Consider the following 22,471-nt stretch of genomic DNA (forward strand, 5'->3'; position numbering starts at 1 on the left):
ATATATTGAGAATGCATGTGTGTTTATTTAGAGAGTGATGTGAATTATACCGTTTTCCAAAAATAGATTGGAAAATCCTGTTTTGGATTGAAAGACTCATTTGTGGTAGTGTAAATGTAGAGAATGAAGTTGACGATGTACTTTCCTAGATGATTATTTTGGTTGGGCAGTGTGATATGAGGGTTTCCATTTCTTTTATTCCTCAGTTAAGAAATCTGAAGCTTACAAATAAAATCCATTTAATAATTTAATTTCATCTAAATCATAATCTTCCTAGACTAACTGGTCTGTTTCTGAGTCCTTAGTACTGTACCGCAAGGCAGAGTTTGCCCAGGTTCAGAATTTAAGTTAATTGTTAAGTTCTATATATGCATTAGCTTTTGCTTTGTTTGGAATTTCATATTACAGTGGGACTTTCTTTTTGCCAATAGTGAGGCAGAGGCTATGTGCTTATGTTATTAAGAGCTTTCTTTTTAAAAATGGTGTTATAGTGTCATTTTTTGGTGTTACCTTTTGAAAAAAATTATGTTTTATTGGCATATAATTCGTTGTTACTGATTTTTAATAATTAGCTTTCAGCTACTGATTTTATACTGGTAGCTTTTTTTTAATGAAACTTCTAGTGTTTCATTAACCAGCTTGATGAAACATTTATTTTCCTTCCCACCTCCTTTCCCTCTTTCAAGGAAAAACGGAAACTTTAATATTTGTTTCACTTTATGTAGCATCTTTATTCCTCAGCTCTGCCTCATAAAAAGCCTTGTCCATTCCTCCAGCTTTTCTATGTCAAGAACTGTTAGGAACCATTGTTAGCAGCGACAAGTGATGCAGCATTCATGAATTTTAGTTTTGATTTATCCATTATCTGAAAGGTAGTCATGTTTCAGAGCTTTTCTGTTGGTTCCTCTTACGGCTTTAGGTTTTAGGCTTGTGCTTATCAAACGGAAGCACATCTCTTTCTGAGAGGTGTAACTTTTCCTCTGACTTGAAGGGAGACAATGATTTAAACTGACGTGAATTTTAAACATTTTAACAAATGTGACTTATCTCAGGGACAGAATGGTAGTATGACTAGAGGTCTACAAAATGAGACTTAATAGACCTTTTGGGGCCTTTTCATGGGCCATCTTATATGCCTTCAGATCTCCAAGGTTAATATGTCTACTTTAATCTTCTCAGTTAATTGCTTCTGTCTCAAAGTTTATAGTAATAAGTCTTTAAGAGGCATTATAACCTTCTTATGCATGCAAGATTCTAACTCTGTATGCCCAGTGACATTTGTATATTGCTGTTTTCTTTAGCACAGGAGAGAGACCAGATGGCCTTGAAAAGATTTGTGTATAAGACAAGCTTACGATAAATACTTACATAAAACAAAAACTTTCTTTCTAAATAGAAGTATTTAAAATATATAAATATTTTCATATCAATTAGGGCAAAGTGGAAAATAATGAATACTCTTCCCTCATACTAGTAAGCTTTTCTTTGAGCCTCTCAGTTTGGGCTGTGTTATTTAGGTGCACTCCAGTCGGTTCCAGCTTACCAGGTACCTTGTGTGCCAGAGCACGGAACACTGCCCGTCCTGCGCCATCCTCACCGTTGTTTTGGGTTTGTGTCCTTTGGTGCAGCCACTGCGTCAGTCCATCCTGTTGAGGGGCTGCCCCACTGCTTTACCAAGCCTGATGTCTTTCTCCCGGGACTGAGTTTGCCCTTTGGGGCAACTCAGCTAAATATTTAAGCAGTCAGAATCCTAGGATTTTCAATCTCTCTCTTTCTTTTTTTTTACTAACTTTTACTGCATATCCTTTTTGACCCTCCCTGAACTAAATTGAGGAGCCCTGACATTGTAGTTTTACATGTTGGCATATTAGCCCTGACATCACCAGTGTGCAACCACCAGCTGCTCCCAAGATAAAGAAGAAACTCTCCTCTCATAAGGGCACAGTCTCCGAAGCCCACAGAGCTAGTTCTTCCTGTCTTAGAGGGTCGTTCTGAGTGGGAATCAACTCAGATGGCAGTGTGTTTTGTTTTGTTTCACAGAGTATGTAGCTCTTCCCTGGCATGGCTTTTCTTTTCTCTGGTTTTCCACAGCCTAACTCCCCATTCTGATAAGAAAGCTGGCTGTGTGTCCATTGTGTTCACAGTGAATCCCACAGCTTTTAAAATTCACCTGCTCCCCCAGTAACACTGCCTGCATGGCTGGGCAATCTGGCTTCTTGCAAAGGCAGGGAGAGTATATTTCACAGTGTAAATGTTATATTTTAAAAATGAATTCACTGTTAATAGGGTAAATTACTACACAGACTTCCTTTTCAAATGATTTCGGTTTAATTGAATACAATAATATTTATTCTTTTGGTTCTAGACATGCTGAAGTGATGAAGAAAATTATTGAAACAGTTGCAGAAGGAGGGGGAGAACTTGGTGTTCATATGTATCCTTACCTGATGGGTGTGTGTGTGATTGGTGGCAGATTGGCTCTAGGATGTGATTGCCCCCTTTTGGGGAGGCTCAGTAGTGCAGTCTGGGAACTGTACAGTTTCAGAACCCACACGGGGTCACTATGAGCCCACATTGACTCAATGGCAGTGGGTTTGGTTTGGGTTGGAATGTCATCTTTAGACAGTACCCATGACCCCTTTGGGTTGGTCCCTCCTATCTGGAAGCCTGCCCTAATGGAAGTCTCTACTTTATTGGGAAAGTATTATATTGTGATAAGCTGTTACACATAGATTAAAGGGTCTGTGAGTAATTCACCACTATGTCCATTAAGGACTTGTGCTCATCATGATTATTCCTGCCCTATCACAGATATTTCCAATTTAGAATGGTACCTTGTTTCCTTTTTCCATAGAAGCAAAGTTAGATTATGCAGCAAGTGGATTAATTAAAAAGTAATGTGAATGGAGCATAGGTCAGAATCTTAATTCCACCAGGTCATAACACCCTGATTGATTTTATATATATATATATAGAGAGAGAGTTACTTTACTTAGTTTCCTGACCTTGATAAGAGTAATACGTTAAAGTTACTATTCAAGTAAAGTCTTGGATCCCTAAGTACATACACCTGTAGCAGGGATTTGTTAAAATCAATTATTCAGATGCCAGATACTTTGAATTCATTTGATACTAGGTTCCTGTTAGACTTGATGGTTCATGCTCCTCAGTGTTACATGTACACTCAAGGGTCCAGGTGTAATTCACCAGTGTGTCCTTTAAGAGAAAATGTCATCTGATTTAATGGTGAAACAAATATGAACTTATAGTGCAAACCAAATTTGCTCTTGACATTCTGTAACACATTGTTGTAGCATTTATGTTTCAGTTGGTTCCCTCAGTAAAAATTAAGTCCAGTTGTAATATACCAAAGAATGTAGAAAAATACAAGATTTCATTCAAGACAGTCAGGCATAACAGATTCTTTGGCAAGGACACAGACTAACTAGAAGCAGTCTTTAAGGAGGATTTCCACTGGTAGCATAGTGAATTACGTATTTTGCTACTTATTCCAAGTTCAGTTTGAAGTCACCAGCTGCTTCTCAGGAGAAAGATGAAGCTTTGTGCTCCCCTCAAGAGTGACAGTCTCGGAAACTCAGCGGGGCAGTTCTGCGCTGTCCTGTAAGGTCACACGAGTCTGCACAACTTGATGATAGTGAGCTTTTTGAATTTTTACGTCAGTGCTTTTATATTCTTTAGTCTATCCATTTTCTCTAAATTATGCTTCAGCAGTCAAGGGATCTTTTTCTCCTTAAATAGCTATCTCCTATGTTTACATCCAAATATTTGGGCTGAGTGGTACTAGTGGTTACATACCTGAAAGGCCAGCAGGTGGAGTCCAACATTCACTCCAGAGGAAATGCATTGGGCTCTGCTCCCTGAAAGATGGATAGTTCTGGAAACCATGAGGCAGTTTTACTCATCCTTAAAGTGCCACTGGGGGTTAGAGCTGCCCTGACAACACTGGGTTTGATGTGTATAGCAACTCTTACTTATTAACAAGTTTCAAATGAAAATGTTAGATGGCAGTTGGTCCTCAAACAGTTTTAAAGTTGTAGAGACAACGTTACAGAGACCTTCGTTTTGAATAAATACAAATCTGTATGAGTGAATTTCTGTAATATGATTCCTTTAATATTTTTGTCTTAAAATTTATTAGGATGGAATGATTTTTCTGAGAAATTGTTGCTTAATAAAAGATTGAAAATTGCAGTGTTCGCTTAAAATATTGAACTTTGAAAAAAAAATCTTATTTTCCTTAGCTGAAGACCTTCAGGTATCTTCTAATATTCTTGAAATTTGTACAAGCTGTCATTCCAACAATAGAATATGACTACACAAGACACTTCACAATGTAATGAAGAGAGCATAGAATCTATCCTAATTACTGGTTCTGATTTTTAAAGAATTAATCCATAGATGTGACTATTGACCATATTCATCAATATACACAATTTCTCTAATAAAGGGACTTATATGTTTATGCATTAAAAAAGTGTTCCACTACCAGCCTTATTTGTTTAATAAAAATGAGTGCAAATACATCGTCTTTCTTGTTTCTTATCAAAAGGGTTGTCCTAAATAACAGTTCTTCTAGTGAAATGTATCTTATAGAAAGCTAAGGGTTTGGGTTCAAATTTAGGAGGAAGGTACTAAATGTGTAATGGCGTGTCATAATTTCTTTAGTGCTACTGTAGCAGAAACACTGTTCCAAGTGGGTGCCTTTCAAGACCAGACACGAACTTCTCATAATTCTGGGGACAAAGTCCAAATGGGGATCTTGGTCATGTGGGTGGGTTCTTTCCCAAGTCTCTTTTAGCTCCTGGTGTTCCTTTATTTATCCTGACCTGCCATCTTTCCCTGTGTTTATGAATCTTTGTGTCTGGTCTGGTCTTTTTAAAACATATATAATTAGATTTTTAGAATCCCATACGAGTATGGCCATAATGGATTGATTAGATCACAGAAGATGATTGTATCATACTACATTGGATGTGTATTGCACCCACAAATGTAGGGTTTAGAATTCCGACGACACATTTTAGGGAAATAAAATTCATAGTAGTATCAGAACTAAGTATAGACTGCGTACTAGCTCTTTCCTTTTCTTCTTTTCTGTCTTTGTTTCTCTCACACCCTCTCCAAGTCTCCAATTTGCTAATAGCTGGTGCGTATAAAGCGCTTGCTTTGTGCTGAGTTTTGGGGGTTTTACTCAATTGATACTAACAATCTTTTTTTATTAAGGATGTGGGAATATTTCTTGTATTGTGATTGCCTGATAGAATATTTCATAGTATAGTAGAATATTAGAACATAAAAAAGGCATCTTTTGTATCACAAAAGAACAAAACACTGCCCAGTTCTGTGTCACCCTCTTCATTTTTGTTTTGATCCCATCATTGCAACCACTGTGTCAGTCCAGCTCAGCGAGTCTTTCCTCTTTTCCACTGTGCCCTTCAGGGACTGTCCCTCCTACTATGTTCAACATAACCTTAGTTTGCCTTTAGTTTTTGCCACTTTCAGACAAAACTTACCATTCTCTTTTTCTTTTCCCAATTGAAATCTAATTGAAAGAAATCTCCATAATTATGCTTGGCAGAACCAAGGTATAATACATGACACGGTATAGTATGGAGCTCTAAGCACATTCATAATCTAATAAATATATTTCAGAAATTCTGCTTGCTCATGTAGCCAACAAAATAATCACCTTTCTTGGTAGAAATTATATTTTCAATACCTTTAAATCTCCCATATTAGATACTGTGATTTTTCTTCCACTTAAATCTTAGGAGTGTTGGTAGGGCTGTGGTTTAGGTATTGGACTCTTAACTGATTGTCAGGCTGGTAGTTCAAACCCAGAACTCTACCCGATAAAGATGAGGCTTCTCCCATAGAGATTTTCAACCATGGGACCCAATGGAGACAGCCTCCCCATCCCCTTGTCAGTAGTCATTTATCTGTTACTAGGTAGAATAAAGCACGTTTCCACCCTCCTGCTAGTGGAAATGGAACAGAGGCCATATCTAACTTCCTATAGCCTTACAAAGGAAGGAGAATCCCGCACCACATCTGTGTAAGGATGATTCCTTTGAAGCAGATCCTCCAGCCTCCAACTTCATTTGCCTTAGGATAGTGCCTCCCAAGGCACCCCTACACTCTATTCTCTTGGGTTTGATAATTCACAGCAGTGGCCATATAGACCTCACGGGTAATACAGTACTCTCAATCATGGAGTTTACTGGGGAAGCTAATATGTTACAATTCAGGATCAGAAATGTTAAAGATGCATTTCTTTTATCTTCAGTGCCTTCCTAGCCATTCCACATTCTTCTGTGTTTGGTCCTTAGCCTAGCAGCCACATGGTCCCTTGGCTTCTGTCCTCAGGCAAGTATTACAAACTCCCTTAGCACTGTTAAATGCCCCAAAGTTAGCTCATTCTTCAAGCCAGCCTCTTGCCCATAGTCACTCAACATTACTCATTGCAAGGGTCAACCATCCACCACTCTTCCATGGTCTCCGTGTGCTCTGTTGCCCCCCACTATTTCTCTATACAAAGACCTTTGAGGCACCCCGCTGTGATGGTTCTTTCTTGACTGAATGGGATTATCACCTTTCTGAGACAGGCTGATTTCCCTGAATGGTCAAGTGAAATCTACGGCCTTCAGTGCTTTTGCTCATCATGTCTTATCCTAAATTGCCATGGATTCCAGTGTCATACAGCCCGCCATTGTTCAGCTTTTACTGTGGTGGCTTGTGTGATTCTAGGAGCAGTGCCAATGGTATTATAAATACTGGCAGGGTTATCCCAAGTGAAGAGTTCAGCAGAGCTCCAAAACTAAGAACAGACCGAAGAAGGAATAGGCTGCAGAAAAATTCTATGAGTGGCAGCAGAGTATTGCCAGATACTGAAAATAAGTTATGAGTAGCAGGGAAACCTTGAGGCGGTCTTTTTAAACTACCATTCCCTTTGTTCCCAGCTTGCACATTCCAATTGCCAGTAATTGTCAGTGCCTCTTGGTTGTATGTTTACTTATATTTTATTGATTATGCCAAGGCATTTGGGTGGATTACAGCCACCTAGAGATAGCATTCAGAAGAATGGGAATTCCAAAACACTTCATTGTGCTGTACATGGATTAAGAGGCAGTCTGAGTAGAACAAGGGAATACTGTGTGATTTAAATAAGGAAAGGTGTGCCTCAGGGCTGTCTCCTCTCGCCATACTGACTCAGTCAGTGCTGAACAAATCGACTGGATTAGAAGAAGAATGTGGCACCGGGGTGGGAGGAAGGTTTATTAACAACCTGCGTGATACAAATCATTACAACCTTGCTTGCTGAAAAGAAGGAGGACTTGAACCACTTGCTGAGGAAAATCCAGGGTGGCAGCCGTGTATGGATTACAACTCAATGTAAAGAAAGTCTTCATCACGACCAATGATAAATGGAGAAAGGTTGAAGTTGTCAAAGGTTTTATTAGGTCCCCGATCCGTGCACGTGGAAGCAGCAGATCAAATGATGCACTGCCATAAATCTGTACATGATCTCAAATGCCTTTTAAAGTTGGACATGAACTATGGAAGAAGTGTACAGTTCCTGTAATGTGACCAACTCAGTTTTTTTTCAACGCAGGTTACATCAGTAATTCAGGACTGTCCCATAGGCGCACGTGTATGGCTCATTTAAAGTAAGGCACCCATTGGACTGTTAATCCCCAAGTGTTGTAAACCTATGAGTCACTCTGCAGGAGAAAGATGGACTGTCTCTTCCCAGAATGAGTTACAGTCTCAGAAACTTAGCAGTTCTGCTCTATCCTAAAGGGTCACTGTGAGTCAGAATTGACTCTTGGTCTTTAAGAGTTATTAGCTTCAGCTACAGGAAGCCCTGGTGGTGCTGTCAAGTAAGCCTTGAACTGCTAACTGAAAGGTCAGTGGTTCAAACCCACCAGCTGCTTCTCAGGAGACAGAAAAGGCTGTGTTCTTGTAAAGATTTACAGCCTGGAAACCCTTTAGAGACTATGAGTTGGAATAGACTCCATGGCAGTGGGTTTGGTTGGCTTTTTTTGGCCATCAAGGTTATAATTGATAAATGCAACACAAGTGCGTCTGGAGTTTTGCTTCCAGATCATGATGGGCTGGAAGATCCACCGTTCAGTTAAACTGCTGATGGTGCTAGCCGTGGCTGGGGCTAGCTTGGCCCGATGAATGCGTTCTTATCCCATGCCTGAGAGGAATGTAACAAAGAAAGGCTAGCCTCAAGTACACTTCCACAGAAAAGATGAGCAAGAAGATAAAGAAGGGGACCTCACGTAATTCTAATGTAGAAGATTCCAGGGTCACTCAGAAAACATTCTCACCTAGTCACAGAAGAGGAGTAAAGTTTTCCTCTGTGATAAATTGTGGGATTCCTTTGGAACTTCGGAATAGAGGTCATTTTTGTGAGGCCATTGTTATTCATTCATAGAAATCAGTAGGTGACATGTTGGAATAGCATCCTAGATTCATTCCAGTACAAGTGATAGAAATTATTTACTTCATGAACAGAAGTAGTGAGCTGGGCCGAGAGCTAATCGCTAATCCCAAGGCCTCTCGTTTAGCTTTATGTGATCTTGGCTGGAGAGTTGTCTAGCTGAACTTCAAGTTCCTCGTCTACCAAGTACCACGGGAGGATAACATTTTCCGAAGGCCCAGCTGTTAGGACGGTTGAATGAAGCAGTGCAGGTGACACCGCACATTGCTTGATTTTGATGCTGTGATGGTCGTCTATTTGCTACCTCTGCCATCCGACCACTAGAACGTCTAGTTTGTGTGTTTTGTTGTTCGGTACCTCGAGTTGATTCTGGCTCATAATGACCCTGGGCACGGAGAACCAAACACTGTCCGGTCTTACACCATCCTCACAATTGTTCTTATGTTTGCGCCCATCGACGCAGCCACTGTGTCAATCCATCTTGTCGAGGGCCTTCCTAGTTTTCGCTGCCCCTCTGCTTCACCAAGCACGATGTCCTTCTCCAGGGACGAGTCCAAAGTCTGTGAGATGAAGTCTCACCATCCTTGCCTCTAAGGACAGATTTGTTTGTTCTTCTGGCAGTTCGTGGTTCTTTCACTATTCTCCACTACCATAATTCAAACCCACAGACTCGTCGCTCTTCCTCGTGTCTAGAATTCGATGCTTTCACCACCACAGCCCAGGTTCGACCCCTGGTCAGAGAGAGAACCACCATGACTTGTCTGTCAGTTTGTTGTTGGTGCTTGTGTGGTGCTGGGAGCTATGTCACCAGTCTCAAATGCCAGCAGGGTCATACACAGTGAACACGTTCAGCAGCACTTCCAGACATACATCAGACAAGGAAGAAGGAATAGGCTGTTCACTTCTGAGGAACTGGCCACCGAAAACAAACGGACTAAATGTCTAGGTAGAAGGTCACAAATGATCTATGTCCAGCAGAGGGCAGTAAAGCAGCACAAGATTGAAGTAGACATCTTGGAGCTATGTAGAATTTACCAAAATTACTCTCATCTGTGTCTCAATCTAATGGAAGAGGGAGATGGAATATTTTAGTGAACCTTTTCGATGTTTGAAGCACATAGGATTTCTAACATCGGCAACACTTTGCATGTATATAGAGCAGTGGTTCTCAACCCTTCCCAATGCCGCGCCCCTTGAACACAGTTCCTCATGTTGTGACCCCCCAACCATAAAATGATTTTCATTGCTCCTTCATCACTGCAATTTTGCTACTGTTATGAATCGGGCAGCCCCTGTACAAGGGTCGTTTGGCCCCCAAAGGGGTCGCAGCCCACAGGTTTGAGAACTGCTGTTACAGAGGGAGAAATTTGTATCAAGAAAATGTGTCACAGTTGTAGAAGCAGGCCAGTTCAAGGCCAGGCTGTGCTCACGCCCATGGGTCAGATGTTACACTGGAGGCTTCCCTTTATTCAAGTAGCTGTGGGGGCTGATGAACCCAAGATCTACAGGAAGAGATCAGGCCCGTGGCCAGAGAACAATGAACCCTAGGCCCACAGGCCAGACTGCCTGCCGCTGAAGACTTCCAAGCTTGCTCCTCCCTCACTGGCCTCCATTCTCTAACCATGCTTCAAAGTATTTGTACAGAAGGGAAGCAGTGGGAAAAACTACTCACTCGGGTAAAGAAATTTCTATGCAAAGAATAATAGGTTTATCAGTTTCTCTGAAAACATCGATCACAACAAGTTGAAAAGGAAAAATAAGAAAAACACCAACCAATCCTTCACAATACTGTAGCTAGATTGTGAAGCACTGTTTCACACAATGCTTTCTCAACTCTAACCTGGATGGAGGGTTGCAATTTTAAACATACAACTGGGGAACTGCCTGCCTTAGCATGGGAGCTGACATAGACATGCTAGGACGGTGCCTTCGACTCCATCCATCCAACCTCTACAGCCAAGGACCTGCTATCCATCCCCTGCTGGTCTTTTCCCACACTCCCTAGAGGTCTCCTTGACTCTCCTGGGTCCTTCTTAGACACATCACAGTCACCCTGGTTCTAGTCTTTTGGTTGTCCTGCTCCTCATAGCAGTACTTAAAGTCCATCTGGTGCCAAATTCTTTCCTTTCACTCATGTTTTCATTTGGAGGACTTTCTCTGGTGTAAAAACTTCCGATGACCACCTATTAAAAGAAGTATTCCAAACTTTTGTCCTGAATTCTCACCTGATTTTGATGTGCTTGATTACTTCCTGTTGCCTATGACTTGTGTCACTTTATTTCTGAGTTTTTAACTCCTTTTTACCTGTCCTGGTTTCTCCTCATAATTTTGTATAGGATTTGACCTCGATATATTTGTTTCTCTCTTTTTTTGACATTACTCAGTATGTTACTTTTTTTTACATTTCGATTGGCAAATCTTCCACATATCATATACTTCCATCATCCAATCCTATCAAGAAAAGTTGTACTGTCATTACCACAGTCAATTTTAGCACAGTGTCTTCATTTTCCTCATTATTAGTGTAATTATTATTTTTAACTGTAACAAAAATATACACAAGAAACCATACACCAATTCAACACCTTCGACATGTATATTTCAGTGCCATTGATTACACTCATTTATGCAACCAGTATTGATATTCCTTTCCAAATTATTCCAGCACAATTCATATAAACTCAATGCCCCCTAAGCAAAAAGTCTTCCTCCTTTACCCATGGAGCCACTGGTCAACTTTGGATTCTCTTTTTTTATTATTCGTTTTCTTGAAAAAATACACTTCCATTGTTAAGTCACTTTTAAAAAGACTTATAAATACATCACCACAATCAGCTCAAAAGCTCCCTCCCCCCTCCTGCACTTATTGTTTGCTCCCTCATTGCGCTTGTCTTCCCCATCCCCTGTCCCCGATAAACTATTGCCTTGGTTATTCTACTTATCCATTTTTCTGTGTTTCATAAACTGGGAAATCCGAGGGCAACGGATGTACAAGGGTGCTTTACACAATTGACGTATGTGTGGATTGTGATAAGAGTTGTATGAGCCCACAATGAAATGATTAAAAATCAAAACAAAACAAAAAACTGGGAAACCTAACAGAAACAATAAAAAGTAAACACAAACCAAAGCAGAAAAAGATAGTAATAAAAATAACAGTAAGATTAAAAATAAACTGCAAGAAAGAAAAGGCCGCCAAGCGAGAAATATTTAAGCCTTGAGCAAATTTAATTTAGTTCAAGAGGGAGGTTGACTAGCCAAGTATCACATTATAGCATAGTTTGATCCACCATAATCAAGTTTCCAATAGTTTCTGTCTGATAACAAAGTTGTGTTTGAGTCCCTTGCCTGTGGGCAGAGGGGATATGCCAGAGGCTTAATCTAACTAGATGCTCAACAGATGAATTTGGGTTCCCACTGCCCTCCATCCTTTTCTCTTTGTCCTATTTGGATTTTGTCATTGTCATCTTTGGATCAAACGTGCTTGTGTGCTTCTTCTGAGTGAGCTTAGTTTATGCTTCACATAGATGGCTGCTTGAATACAAGCCTTTAAGACCCCAGACACTATTTCAATTGATAGCCGGGCACCATCTGCTTTCTTCATCACACTTTGTTGTAGCACCCTTATCTTCAGTGATCATTTCATGAAGGTGAGTATCGAGCAGCGCCTTGTAAGAACTAACTGTTCTTGGATTGGGGCTAGAATTAAGTTGGATCCCAGAATCCATCTGCTCTTCCATGGGATATGAACAACTCTGGTTAACTTTGGCAGTCATATTGTGACAAAAACCCAAACCAAGAAGAACAACAACCAAAGAAAACAAAGAAATGTAAAGGAAGGGGGACTCAAAAACATTGTCAATCATCCCCCTGGATTATAAGGTAATTGTTTTGGTAACATCAATAATTTATCAAATTTCATAGAGTTGAATTTCCTGTTGATATGAGTTTATGTGAGTATAGTCCAACTGTGAGCTGAAATACCATGTGTTGTTGCTTTGCACAGGTTAATTTCTTAATTAATTGAACTCTTTATATTGAGCAGGAGTGTGGTGTTAGGGGAAATTTTCCTGTCATGTTTCTTACGAGGGCAGATCCTTGCCTATCAGATTGATATCTGTTGTATTACTTCAAGGGGAGCATCGAGATACTCAATGTACGGGGATCTGGGTCTCCTTTCATTGTACACCCACTAAGCCGGGGGTCCCACCCAAGGTCCCAACAACCCCTTTACACAGTCTTTGGGGAAGGAGGGCATCTTTCCATTCCTCTCCCATCAGGGAGTTTCAGTCCTAAGTCCAAGGGCGACAGGTAGTTTTGAGGTAGAGCCCAGTTCATTTAGTTGGGCTTCCATGTCAAGGCCTTCTGGTGTGGCCCTTGGGAGTGCCATGTTCCCTGTTAAGACCAGCATCTAAGGTCATTCTTATGCTTAGTCCATGGCATGATTCCCTGAGGGTTGGGTAGAAACTTACTCAAAGTACCTACCGAAGAACATAAAACTATTCTATTCTCCCCTTGGGTTCCCTGTAATTATTGTTCAGCATCCCTTACCAATGTGAGATTTCTCCTCCCCATTTATCCACCAAACCCTCAACAAAAATATCGGTGCCTCCTCTAAAATGTAGATGCTCCCCTCCATTGGTCTGAACTTGATTTTCCAGTAAGATTCTCCGCTCACTTCTGTAGCGGACCTGTTGGTTTTAATATAGTATAGCAACAAGTGGATGGTCATCAACTTCCCGCCCTTCTTGAAGGAGTGACTGTCCAATGTGAGGTCTCCTCTTTCAAGGTGGATCTTATGGAGTGCATGTAAGGGGGGTGATGTGTAGTTCATGACCAGAAGACAAACTTTCTGCCCCTTGGTTTGGGATTTAGTCCCCAAGATTTATTTACATGGTATTTCTTTTTAGAGTAGTGGACTAACACAATACTATTTTTCCTTTTGTGAGACTAACTTTTCTCAGCTTAATGGTTTCCAGGTGCTTCTACGTCAGGCAGTGTTTCATGCTTTCATCATTATTTTTGAGGGATGCATAGTACTCCATTGTGTGCATGTACCATAGTTTCTTCATCCATTCTTCCACTGTTGGACACTTGGACTGTTTCGACTTTCTTGCTGCTAAAAGCATATGAGAGAATATATCCACTCATGTTGCATCTCTTATTTCTTTGGGGATATGTAACTAATAGTGGTATTGCTGGATCATACGGAATTTCAATTCCCAGTTGCTTTCAGTATCACCAGATCATTTTCAATAGTGATCATAGGTATTTACAAATCGACCAAAAATGTATACAAGTTCCAATCTCTCCAATTATTTTTTTCGTTGGGCTGCCATGGTGGGTGTAAATTGATACTTCATTAGGCTTTCAATTTGCATGTCCTGGATGTCTAGTGATTGGGAGCATTTTTCATGCAGTTGTTACCCATTTGCATTTTATTTTTGGTGAATTGTTTTTCTGTCTTTTTCCCACTTCTTAATTGTTTATTTGTTATTTCTTATTGAACTGTTATAGAGTTCTGTTTATTTTGGTAAGTAGGCCCTTGTCTGATGTGTCATTGATGAGTTTTTTTCCTAATTTGTTGACTCTCATTTGACTCTTTTTATGAAGTCTTTTTGATGTGCACAAGTGATGTCATTTCAGCATGTCCCAGTCATCTATCTTGTCTTCCTTTGTGTGTGGGTGCCTCCTTCATTAAACTTTATATTCTAGGCATGCCTTGAAACAGGGCCGTTAATTTTGTTCCAGTTTTCTCATTGATGATTCTGATAGCTCTGGGGTTTATGTTTAGGTCTTTAATCCACCGTCAGTTCATTTTTGTGCCCGGGGTGAGATAAGGGTCTGTTTCATTCTTCTGCGTGTGGACATCCAGTTTGTCCAACACCATATGACAAACCATTGAAGTGGCTGTCTTTGTCCTATTGGACATTTCCAGGTCCTTTTTCGTAGAGGCTGATGCACTGACGTCTATGTTTTCTGTTCTGATCCATTGGTCTCTAGATCTCTCCTTATGTCAGTATCTCCTGTTTTGACTATTGTGGCTAAGTAATAGGTTTTTAGGTCAGGCAGAGAGAGGTCTCTGTGATAGTTTATTGTGCCAGCCTGACCGATAAACACAAGTGGGATTAATTGAAGGGCGGAGAGATAAATGGCTCGGTGAGCCTCGCCTTTCTTGTCTCTCGCTCTTTAATCATCAGACCAGCGTGTGGCTGCCTTGCTTGTTCTGTGCCTCAATTTAGAGGCTACACTACTTGTGGGATGCCTAGCCTGCAGACTGTATCGCTGTAAGTTGAGGTCCCTTTAAACCCACACAATTGGAATATACATCTCTGGAGCTGGGGACTGACAGGTGGTGACTGTTGGTGACCTGCCTTGCTGTTTGCTGCCTGGTATATATAGCCCAGCTCTCTCTACAGAGAAGGAACTGGCGGCCCTCAAGACTGAAAGGACTGCTAGTGTCTCACAACTCTCTCAGGGGAGTGAGTTGCACTGAGCCATTTGTACTGCTTTATAATTTAACTTCACTTCTTGTATTATATATCTATCTGTATATAATTTAGCAGTTCATTTCTTGTGTTATATATCTACCTTTATAAATATATATAGAAAATTACTAGCAATATGGTTTTGTCTCTCTTGAGAATCCTGTCTAACACATTTTGGTACCAGGAATGCTTCTAGAAAAATAAAACCATAAATATGGGTTTCTTAAATTGACTCTCTAACCTGATTAGTCATAACAGCACTACTAATGCTACTTCAACACCCAAAACATGGCTATGTCTGCTACTCTTCCTAATCCATGGTGTGAAATAGCAAAGATAGTACCTAAAGTAGCACCACCGATAAATGAGGTGCTGGTTAAAGGAGAGGCACTGGGTGATTGTATGTTTGATATTTTCCAGGAGTTTTGTAATGATGACAAGTATAGGGAAGCTGGTTCTTCTTACAATGGAAAGTGTGATTAAGGAGAGGGATGATATCAGAGCCTCAAAAGCACACCTCAGGTGCAGACTAACAGACTTGAAAACTTACATCTGTGCTACAAAGGAGAGCCTTCTCTCCTCTAGTAAAAGAGCTGACATTGCTGAGAACCAGGTCCAGAGTCTCATTATACAAGTGGCTGAATTACAACAGCAGCTGAATTGCAGACCTAGAGTAGTGTCTGAAACCAAAGTAAGGGCATTAATTGGGAAAAGCTGGGACCCTGAAACATGGAATAGGAACATATGGGTTAATGATACATAAGAGGAGGATTTTGAGCCCTTAGAAACAACTGAGCAGATCAGCCAAACTATTCAAGTTGATAGGGCAGGTGGGGCTGCATCAGTAGCATTTCCTGAGGGAGATGCCTTACAAGATATTGCTGAAAGCACCCAGGAAACACCCTCACCACCCATTATTTCCTCTAGACCTGTCACTAAAATTAATCTCAGAAAGTTCCTAAAGGTGAGGTTGAGATGATTACCCAAGAAGAAGCGTGCTATACTCATAAAGACCTGCTCGAGTTCTCAAATACGTACAAGCAAAAGCCTGGGGAATATCCCTGGGAATGGTTACTAAGGGTGTGGGATACTGGTGCACGAAATGTAATATTAGACCAGTCTGAGTTTCTGGATATGGGACCCCAAAGCACAGACTCTTCTTTCAATGTCTCTGCGAGAGAGGCTAAAAAAGGATCTAACTTTTATTAGGTTGGTTCAATGAAGCATGGACTGCCAGATGGCCTGGATTAGACCGATTTGAAATACCAGACCTACCTTGGTACACTGTAGAGGAAGGCATGCAAAAATTTAGGGAAATTGGTATGTTAGAATGGATCTATCAGGATATTCCCATAGACCCAAAATGGGGGTGTCCTGAGGACATACCCTTTACCGCAACCATAAGAAACAAGTTTGTGAAGTGGGCCTCAACATCTCTTAAGACTCCTTTAATTGCTATTTTATGTGCACCAGGATTAACAGTGGGCACTGCCCTAAGCAAACTCCAACATTTGCCCACAATGGGGCTGATTGGTCCCTGTGATGGTAGAGGGCAGGTGTCAGCACTGAATCAACAGAGACAGGGTGGACGTGATTATAATACACAACAAGGTTCCATAGTAATCAAAGCAACCTGTCTCATGTGGAATTATGGCATTGGCTACTTAGCCACGGTGTCCCAAGGAATGAAATAAATGGGAAACCTACTAAATATTTACATGATCTATACAGATGAAAGAATGGTAGATCAGGTGAACAGCAGAATAGACAGTCACGATCCATCAATCAATTCCCAGACCTGAGCCAGTTTACAGACCCACACCCCTTGAATGAGGGGGAGGCTGGGTCCCGTTGAAGGAGGACCCTGCTACATCACCAAAGGTATATGCTGTTAGTCTTTCTTCTAGCCGTCCCCAAAGGGACCTGCGGCCTTTCACAAGAGTGACTGTTCATTGGGGGAAAGGAAATAATCAAGCTTTTTGGGGATTATTGGACACTGGCTCAGAACTGACACTAATTCCAGGAGACCCAAAATGTTTCGAAGGCCCGCAGTCAGAGTGGGGGTTTATGAAGGTCAAGTTATCAATGGAGTTTTAGCTCAAGTACGCCTCACTGTGGGTCCAGTGGGCCCCCGGACCCATCCTGTGGTTATTTCCCCAGTTCCAGAATGTATCCTTGGAATAGACATACTTAGTAACTGGCAGAACCCCCATATTGGATCCATGAAATGTGGAATAAGGGCTATCATGGTAGGAAAGGACAAGTGGACACCATTAGAATTGCCATTACCTAGGAAAATAGTAAACCAGAAGCAGTTTGCCTTCACCTAATGGGCACAGTCTCCTACTCAGTTCCTCTTTTTAAGAAGTTGTATGCTTCTCTTGGGTCCTACCTGTATAACATTGGTAATTAGTTTTTCCACTCCTTAAAAAATACATATTTGGAATTTGTATCAGGATTGTGTTTTATCTGTAGCTGGTTTTAGGTAGTGTTATTTTCACAGTATTAAGTCTGCCTACCTATAAATATACAGGGCTGTACCTTGCATGGAGGACTGGAGATTTCTGGCTTATGTGAAGGGTTAGCTTATTCACTACTTGTGTCTGTTCCCGGCTGCCCTGTGCTATCCCTGCTATCAGGGAGGTATTACTGCTGGTGGGTCAGAATGAGGCTCCCCATGGCTTGGGCTATTGTGCTTATATTAGCGCCTGGCTGTTCACAAAGAGCTATGACCCCTGTAGTTGGGAAGCTGCCAGTTGCTCCAACTTATGTCTGGGCAATAGTAAAAGGAAGTCTGTCAGCAGGTGTTAGCACTGTTTAATTTTAATTCAGTGTGTCGACTTATCTTTAGGCTGAGAGTCACAGTGTCTGGGGGGGTGGGATAGCCTTTTCCATGACCCCTCTGTGCTGGTCTCTGTGGAGTCCTGCCCATGGGGCCAAATTGTTTCTTAATTTAAAGTAAAAGTGTGTTTTTAGATTTTCAGATGTAGGCATGGTTCAGGTTAGCTTTCCAATGTCTAATTTCTGTTTTTATAGTTCGAAATGCCATGACTTACACTTGGAACTCTTTATCCTCCCAATTTTATTAATTTTTTGTTCTGTTTCCCCTCTAGTTCTTTATTTTATTTTATTTATTTTTTATGAGGGGCTCATACAACTCTTATCCACAAATACATCAATTGTGTGAAGGACATTTGTACATTCATAGCCCTCATCATTTTAAAAACATTTGCTCTCCACTTAAGCCCCTGGCATCAGGTCCTCATTTTCCCCCTCGCTCCCCGCTCCCCACTCCCTCATAAACCCTTGATAATTCATAAATTATTATTTTGTCATATCTTGCCCTGTCCGATGTCTCTCTTCACCCACTTTTCTGTTGTCTGGCCCCCAGGGAGGAGGTCACATGCAGACCCTTGTCGGTTCCCTCTTTCCAACTCACCTTCCCTCTACCCTCCCAGTATCACCACTCACACCCCTGGTCCTGAAGGGATCATCCACCCTGGATTCCCTGTGTTTCCAGTTCTATCTGTACCAGTCAGTGTACATCCTCTGGTCTAGCCAGACTTGCAAGGTAGAATTGAGATCACGGTAGTCCTCCCCATTTTATATAAACTTTTTTTCTTCATCTTTTCAAATCTGTTATGTTTTATTTTGGTGTCACTTCAGTATCTAAGGCATTGTGGTGGCACAAATGTTAAGCGGTTGGCTATCAGTTCAAGCTCATCCAGCAGCTACACTGGGGAGAGACCTGGTGGTCGCTCATAAATGTTACCGCCTATAACACTCTAAGGGGCAATTCTATTCTGTCACCCAGGGTCATGATGAGTTGAAGGCACTCAACGATTGCTAACAACAACCGCAATAGCTTCTACTCAGTGTAAGACTCTGTCTTAAAAGGGAGCCTTGGGGGCTCCGCCTCAATAGTTTACAGGCACTTGACTTCTCCAGCCCCTGACGGCACAGCCCATGTACTTTTCTGCTACTTGAGTGGACACTTCTCTTTCTTGGGTCCATCCACTGCTGTCCTCATCTTGACCCGGGTGCCCTCCGGTGGGTTTCTGTTGACTCTTTTGAGTATCCTGTTTCCAGTCTGTCAGATGTCTTGCTGTGGTCTTCTGCGTCCTTCCACACAGATGTTGAGACCATACAGGAACTTCCCTGGTGGTAGCTTGTCTCATCTGCTTGTGTTGAAGGATCCAGGAGAATATGTGGCTTCTTTCGGTTTTGAGTGCACGGTGGTTTGTTTTAGTTAACGTCATTCATAGGACTTTGCTTTTGCCCTGTTTGTTTTACTATGAGGGTTTGGAGAGAATGAGAAACCAAGCCACTGCAACCAGGAGCTTCCTGGAATGAACAACGAATTCTGGAGTCATGTTGTGTTAGTCTGGGTAGACTAGAGAAACAAATCCACAGACATTTTTGTGTGTGTAAGGAAGAGGTTTATGGGGTGTTTGCTGAGCAGAAATTTATAACTCCATTCCATCTATTAAAAGCTTAATGTGCTAGATTTTTTTAGCAGGACAGGAAACACCTCTATAATTAAAAACAAAATTACTTCATTTTTTGTAAGTAATCAAAATATAAGTTCCATAAAATTATATTGCTATTGTGTTTATGAAATATTAAAGCATTATACTTTTGTATGTAAAGTCCTAAGTAACAGGGACACATCACTAAAGTTTTGTTGACTATAATATTGTTCTTACATTATTTATTCTAAGTAAAATATTTGAATTCAAGACAATTTTATGTTGTAGTATAGCAGTATTCTAATAAAATTGAGGTCAAATCTTTGAAGAAGAAAAAAAAAGAAGTTTATATACAAGAGCAGGTGAATATGGAGAAAACATCCCAGCCCAGTCCAGATCAAGTCCATAAGTCTGATATTAGCCCATATGTCTGAGACCAATCTATAAAGCCCTTTTCAGACTCACAAAACACTTGTACTAATGCCGAGTGCAGGAAGATCACAGGCCAGTGGGTGGGAAGTTTTGTGGATCCAGTGACATTGTAAGCATCTCATTGCTGGCAGGGCTCTCCACTGGCTTCTCTAGCTCCAGATGTCTGACTCCATCAGCCTCCCTCCATGTGTCTTCTCCACAGGGATGTCTCACAGGGAGTGAGCAGAAAGAGAGTGTCTTCCACCTCCAAGGAGGAATAATACAGAAGTTCCCAGAATCCTCAGGAGAAGGCCATGCCCGCACAGAGGCCACCTTGCCTACACCTGATTGACAGGCTAGACAACGTCCCTACACTCTTAGTCCTCAAATTGACAACACACACGTTAAGAATAGAAATTTCAAAATTTTAATTTTGTTTCTTTTCATAAATGTTTTTCAAAGAGAGCAGTCTTTTGTGGCCTTTAGTGTTGTCTTTCTCTTTGGCCAACAATATCTTGGTATCGGTCCTGAGGCTTTTGTTGTCACCCTCCACCTCTTTCTTGTCTTCCTCTCTCTTCTTTCCTCTCTTAAAACAAACAGAAAAGTAAAACTTGTATTCGTATTTAAACCTTGGCCACAATATTGAAGGCTTCAATGAACAAAATTACTGGAAAACACGGGAAACATCAAAAGAAGATAGAAGGAACATGCAGGTACTGTAAGTTAAAAAGTGTTCGATGTTCAACTTTAAAAAAAAATTCAATACTGTTTTATTAGGAACTAATAAAAAGATATTATATCCTTCTGTAGTTCAAGCACATCCACAGTATTGTACATTGGCTACCATAATCACTCTCGAACTATTCTCTTGCTTCTTGCACTCCTTGATACCAGCTTCCCTTATTAACCTTTCCTCACCAAATCCCCCAGTACCCCTTATTCTCCAACTGTCTCTATAGGTTCATCAATCCTGGGTGTCATATACTGAAAAACAGAAAAACATTGCAAGAGTTCAAGATGGCTATCCCCAGTAACAAAATCCATCAGAGATGTTGTTGTAACTAGGTGCCATGTTAAACAGAATAACATTAAGTAAAGCAACCATTTTAGGAAGTCCCATATGGTCAAGAACCATTATCACTGGAAGAAGAAGTGAAAGCTACCCTGAAGGCATTAGCGTAAAACCAAGCTCCAGGAATTGATGAAACACTAACTGTGACGCTTCAACAAGTCTCTGTAGCATTCACTGGAAGGATTCACTGCTCTATGCCAAGAAAGGTAGAAGACAGTTACCTGGCCAACCAAGTGGAACAGATCCGTATTTGTGCCCACTTCAAAGGAAGACGATCCAACACAATGTGGAAAAGATTGAACAGAGTGGTGGTTGGGTTTTATGTCAACTTGATGGTACTAGTAGGTGGGGTGGGGGGGGAATCCAACCCATCAATAACCTGATGATGCCTCCTTGGGGATGAGGACTTTTCTATAACAGAGGCAATGGGACTGCTACTCTGTCTGGCCCTTGGCCTTCCTGCTGGCTGGGATTATGTGTCTGCCTCCAGGGGGCGCCTTGGATCAGTCACCAACCCAGAAAGCTGTTGGAGCACTGCCATGTTCCTACCAACCTTGGATCTATGCGACTCTGCACCCACCAGCCTGTAATCTCCCAGCATCCTGCTTCATCCTGCATTGCAAGACTTCAGCTACATGAATCTGTAGAGGGCTCCAGCTAGCACTGGAGGCAGGGACTTGAATTGGATTGGCCTAGGATGCCGTCTTCATAAAACATTACTTTTTGATATAAAGCTCTTTCTTATACATATGAGTGTCACCAGTTTTATTTCTCTAGGCAACACAGCTTAACACAATCAGTATTATTAATATTAAATGCAAGTAGAGCTTTGCTGTAGATAATTCAGTAACGGTGTTAGTAGTACATTAACAGGGGACTACCAGAAAATTTAAGTTGTATTTAGAAGAAGACATGGAACAGATAATTGATGATGTCAGATGAACCTTGGCTGAAATAAAAAAGAATATCAGATAGATATTTTCTGGTAGGTTTGCATCATAACAAACTATGGATAACATTGTGAAGAAGAGGATTCCAGAACACCTGTTTGAGATCATAAAAAACCTGTACATAGACCAAGAGACAGTCCTTGGAACAAAGCAATGGGATACTTTATGGTTTTATATCAGGAAAATGTATGCCAGACTGTATCCTTTCACTATACTTATTTAATCCGTTTGCTGAACAAATAAGAAAAGAAGTTGGATTGTATAAATAAGAAAGTGATATCAGGCTTGGAGGAAAGCTTTTTAATAATCTCCAATATGTGGATGACACAACTTTGCTGACTGAAATGAAGATGACTTGACATATTTACTAAGGAAGATAAAAGAATATAGTCTTCGGCATGGATTATACTTCAACAAAAGAAAACAAAAATCTTCACAACTCAATCAATGAGCCACATTACGATAAATTGAGAAAATACTGACGTTGTTAAGGATTTCATTTTACTTTGGATCCACTATCAACACCCATTGAAAGAGCAGTCAAGAAAAAAACAAAACAAAACAACTGACACTACACTGGGAAAGTCTGCTGTAAAAGGCATCTTTAAAAC

The 22,471-nt window shown here is 40.9% G+C and overlaps 1 protein-coding gene across 1 annotated transcript in view; it reads left to right on the forward strand.

Moving 5' to 3' along the window:
• ATG3 (autophagy related 3) overlaps positions 1 to 4,542 on the forward strand; it is a 34,947-nt gene extending 30,405 nt beyond the window's left edge. Inside the window, exons 11-12 of the mRNA XM_075542533.1 lie at positions 2,366 to 2,434; positions 4,277 to 4,542. Coding sequence (XP_075398648.1) covers positions 2,366 to 2,434; positions 4,277 to 4,358 — 151 coding nt within the window. The 3' untranslated portion in view covers positions 4,359 to 4,542. The remainder of the gene's footprint in view (positions 1 to 2,365; positions 2,435 to 4,276) is intronic.
• Positions 4,543 to 22,471: the final 17,929 nt, after the last annotated feature.

This window comes from Tenrec ecaudatus, chromosome 2, assembly GCF_050624435.1.
Source record: "Tenrec ecaudatus isolate mTenEca1 chromosome 2, mTenEca1.hap1, whole genome shotgun sequence".
NCBI classification, from domain to species: Eukaryota; Metazoa; Chordata; class Mammalia; order Afrosoricida; family Tenrecidae; genus Tenrec; species Tenrec ecaudatus.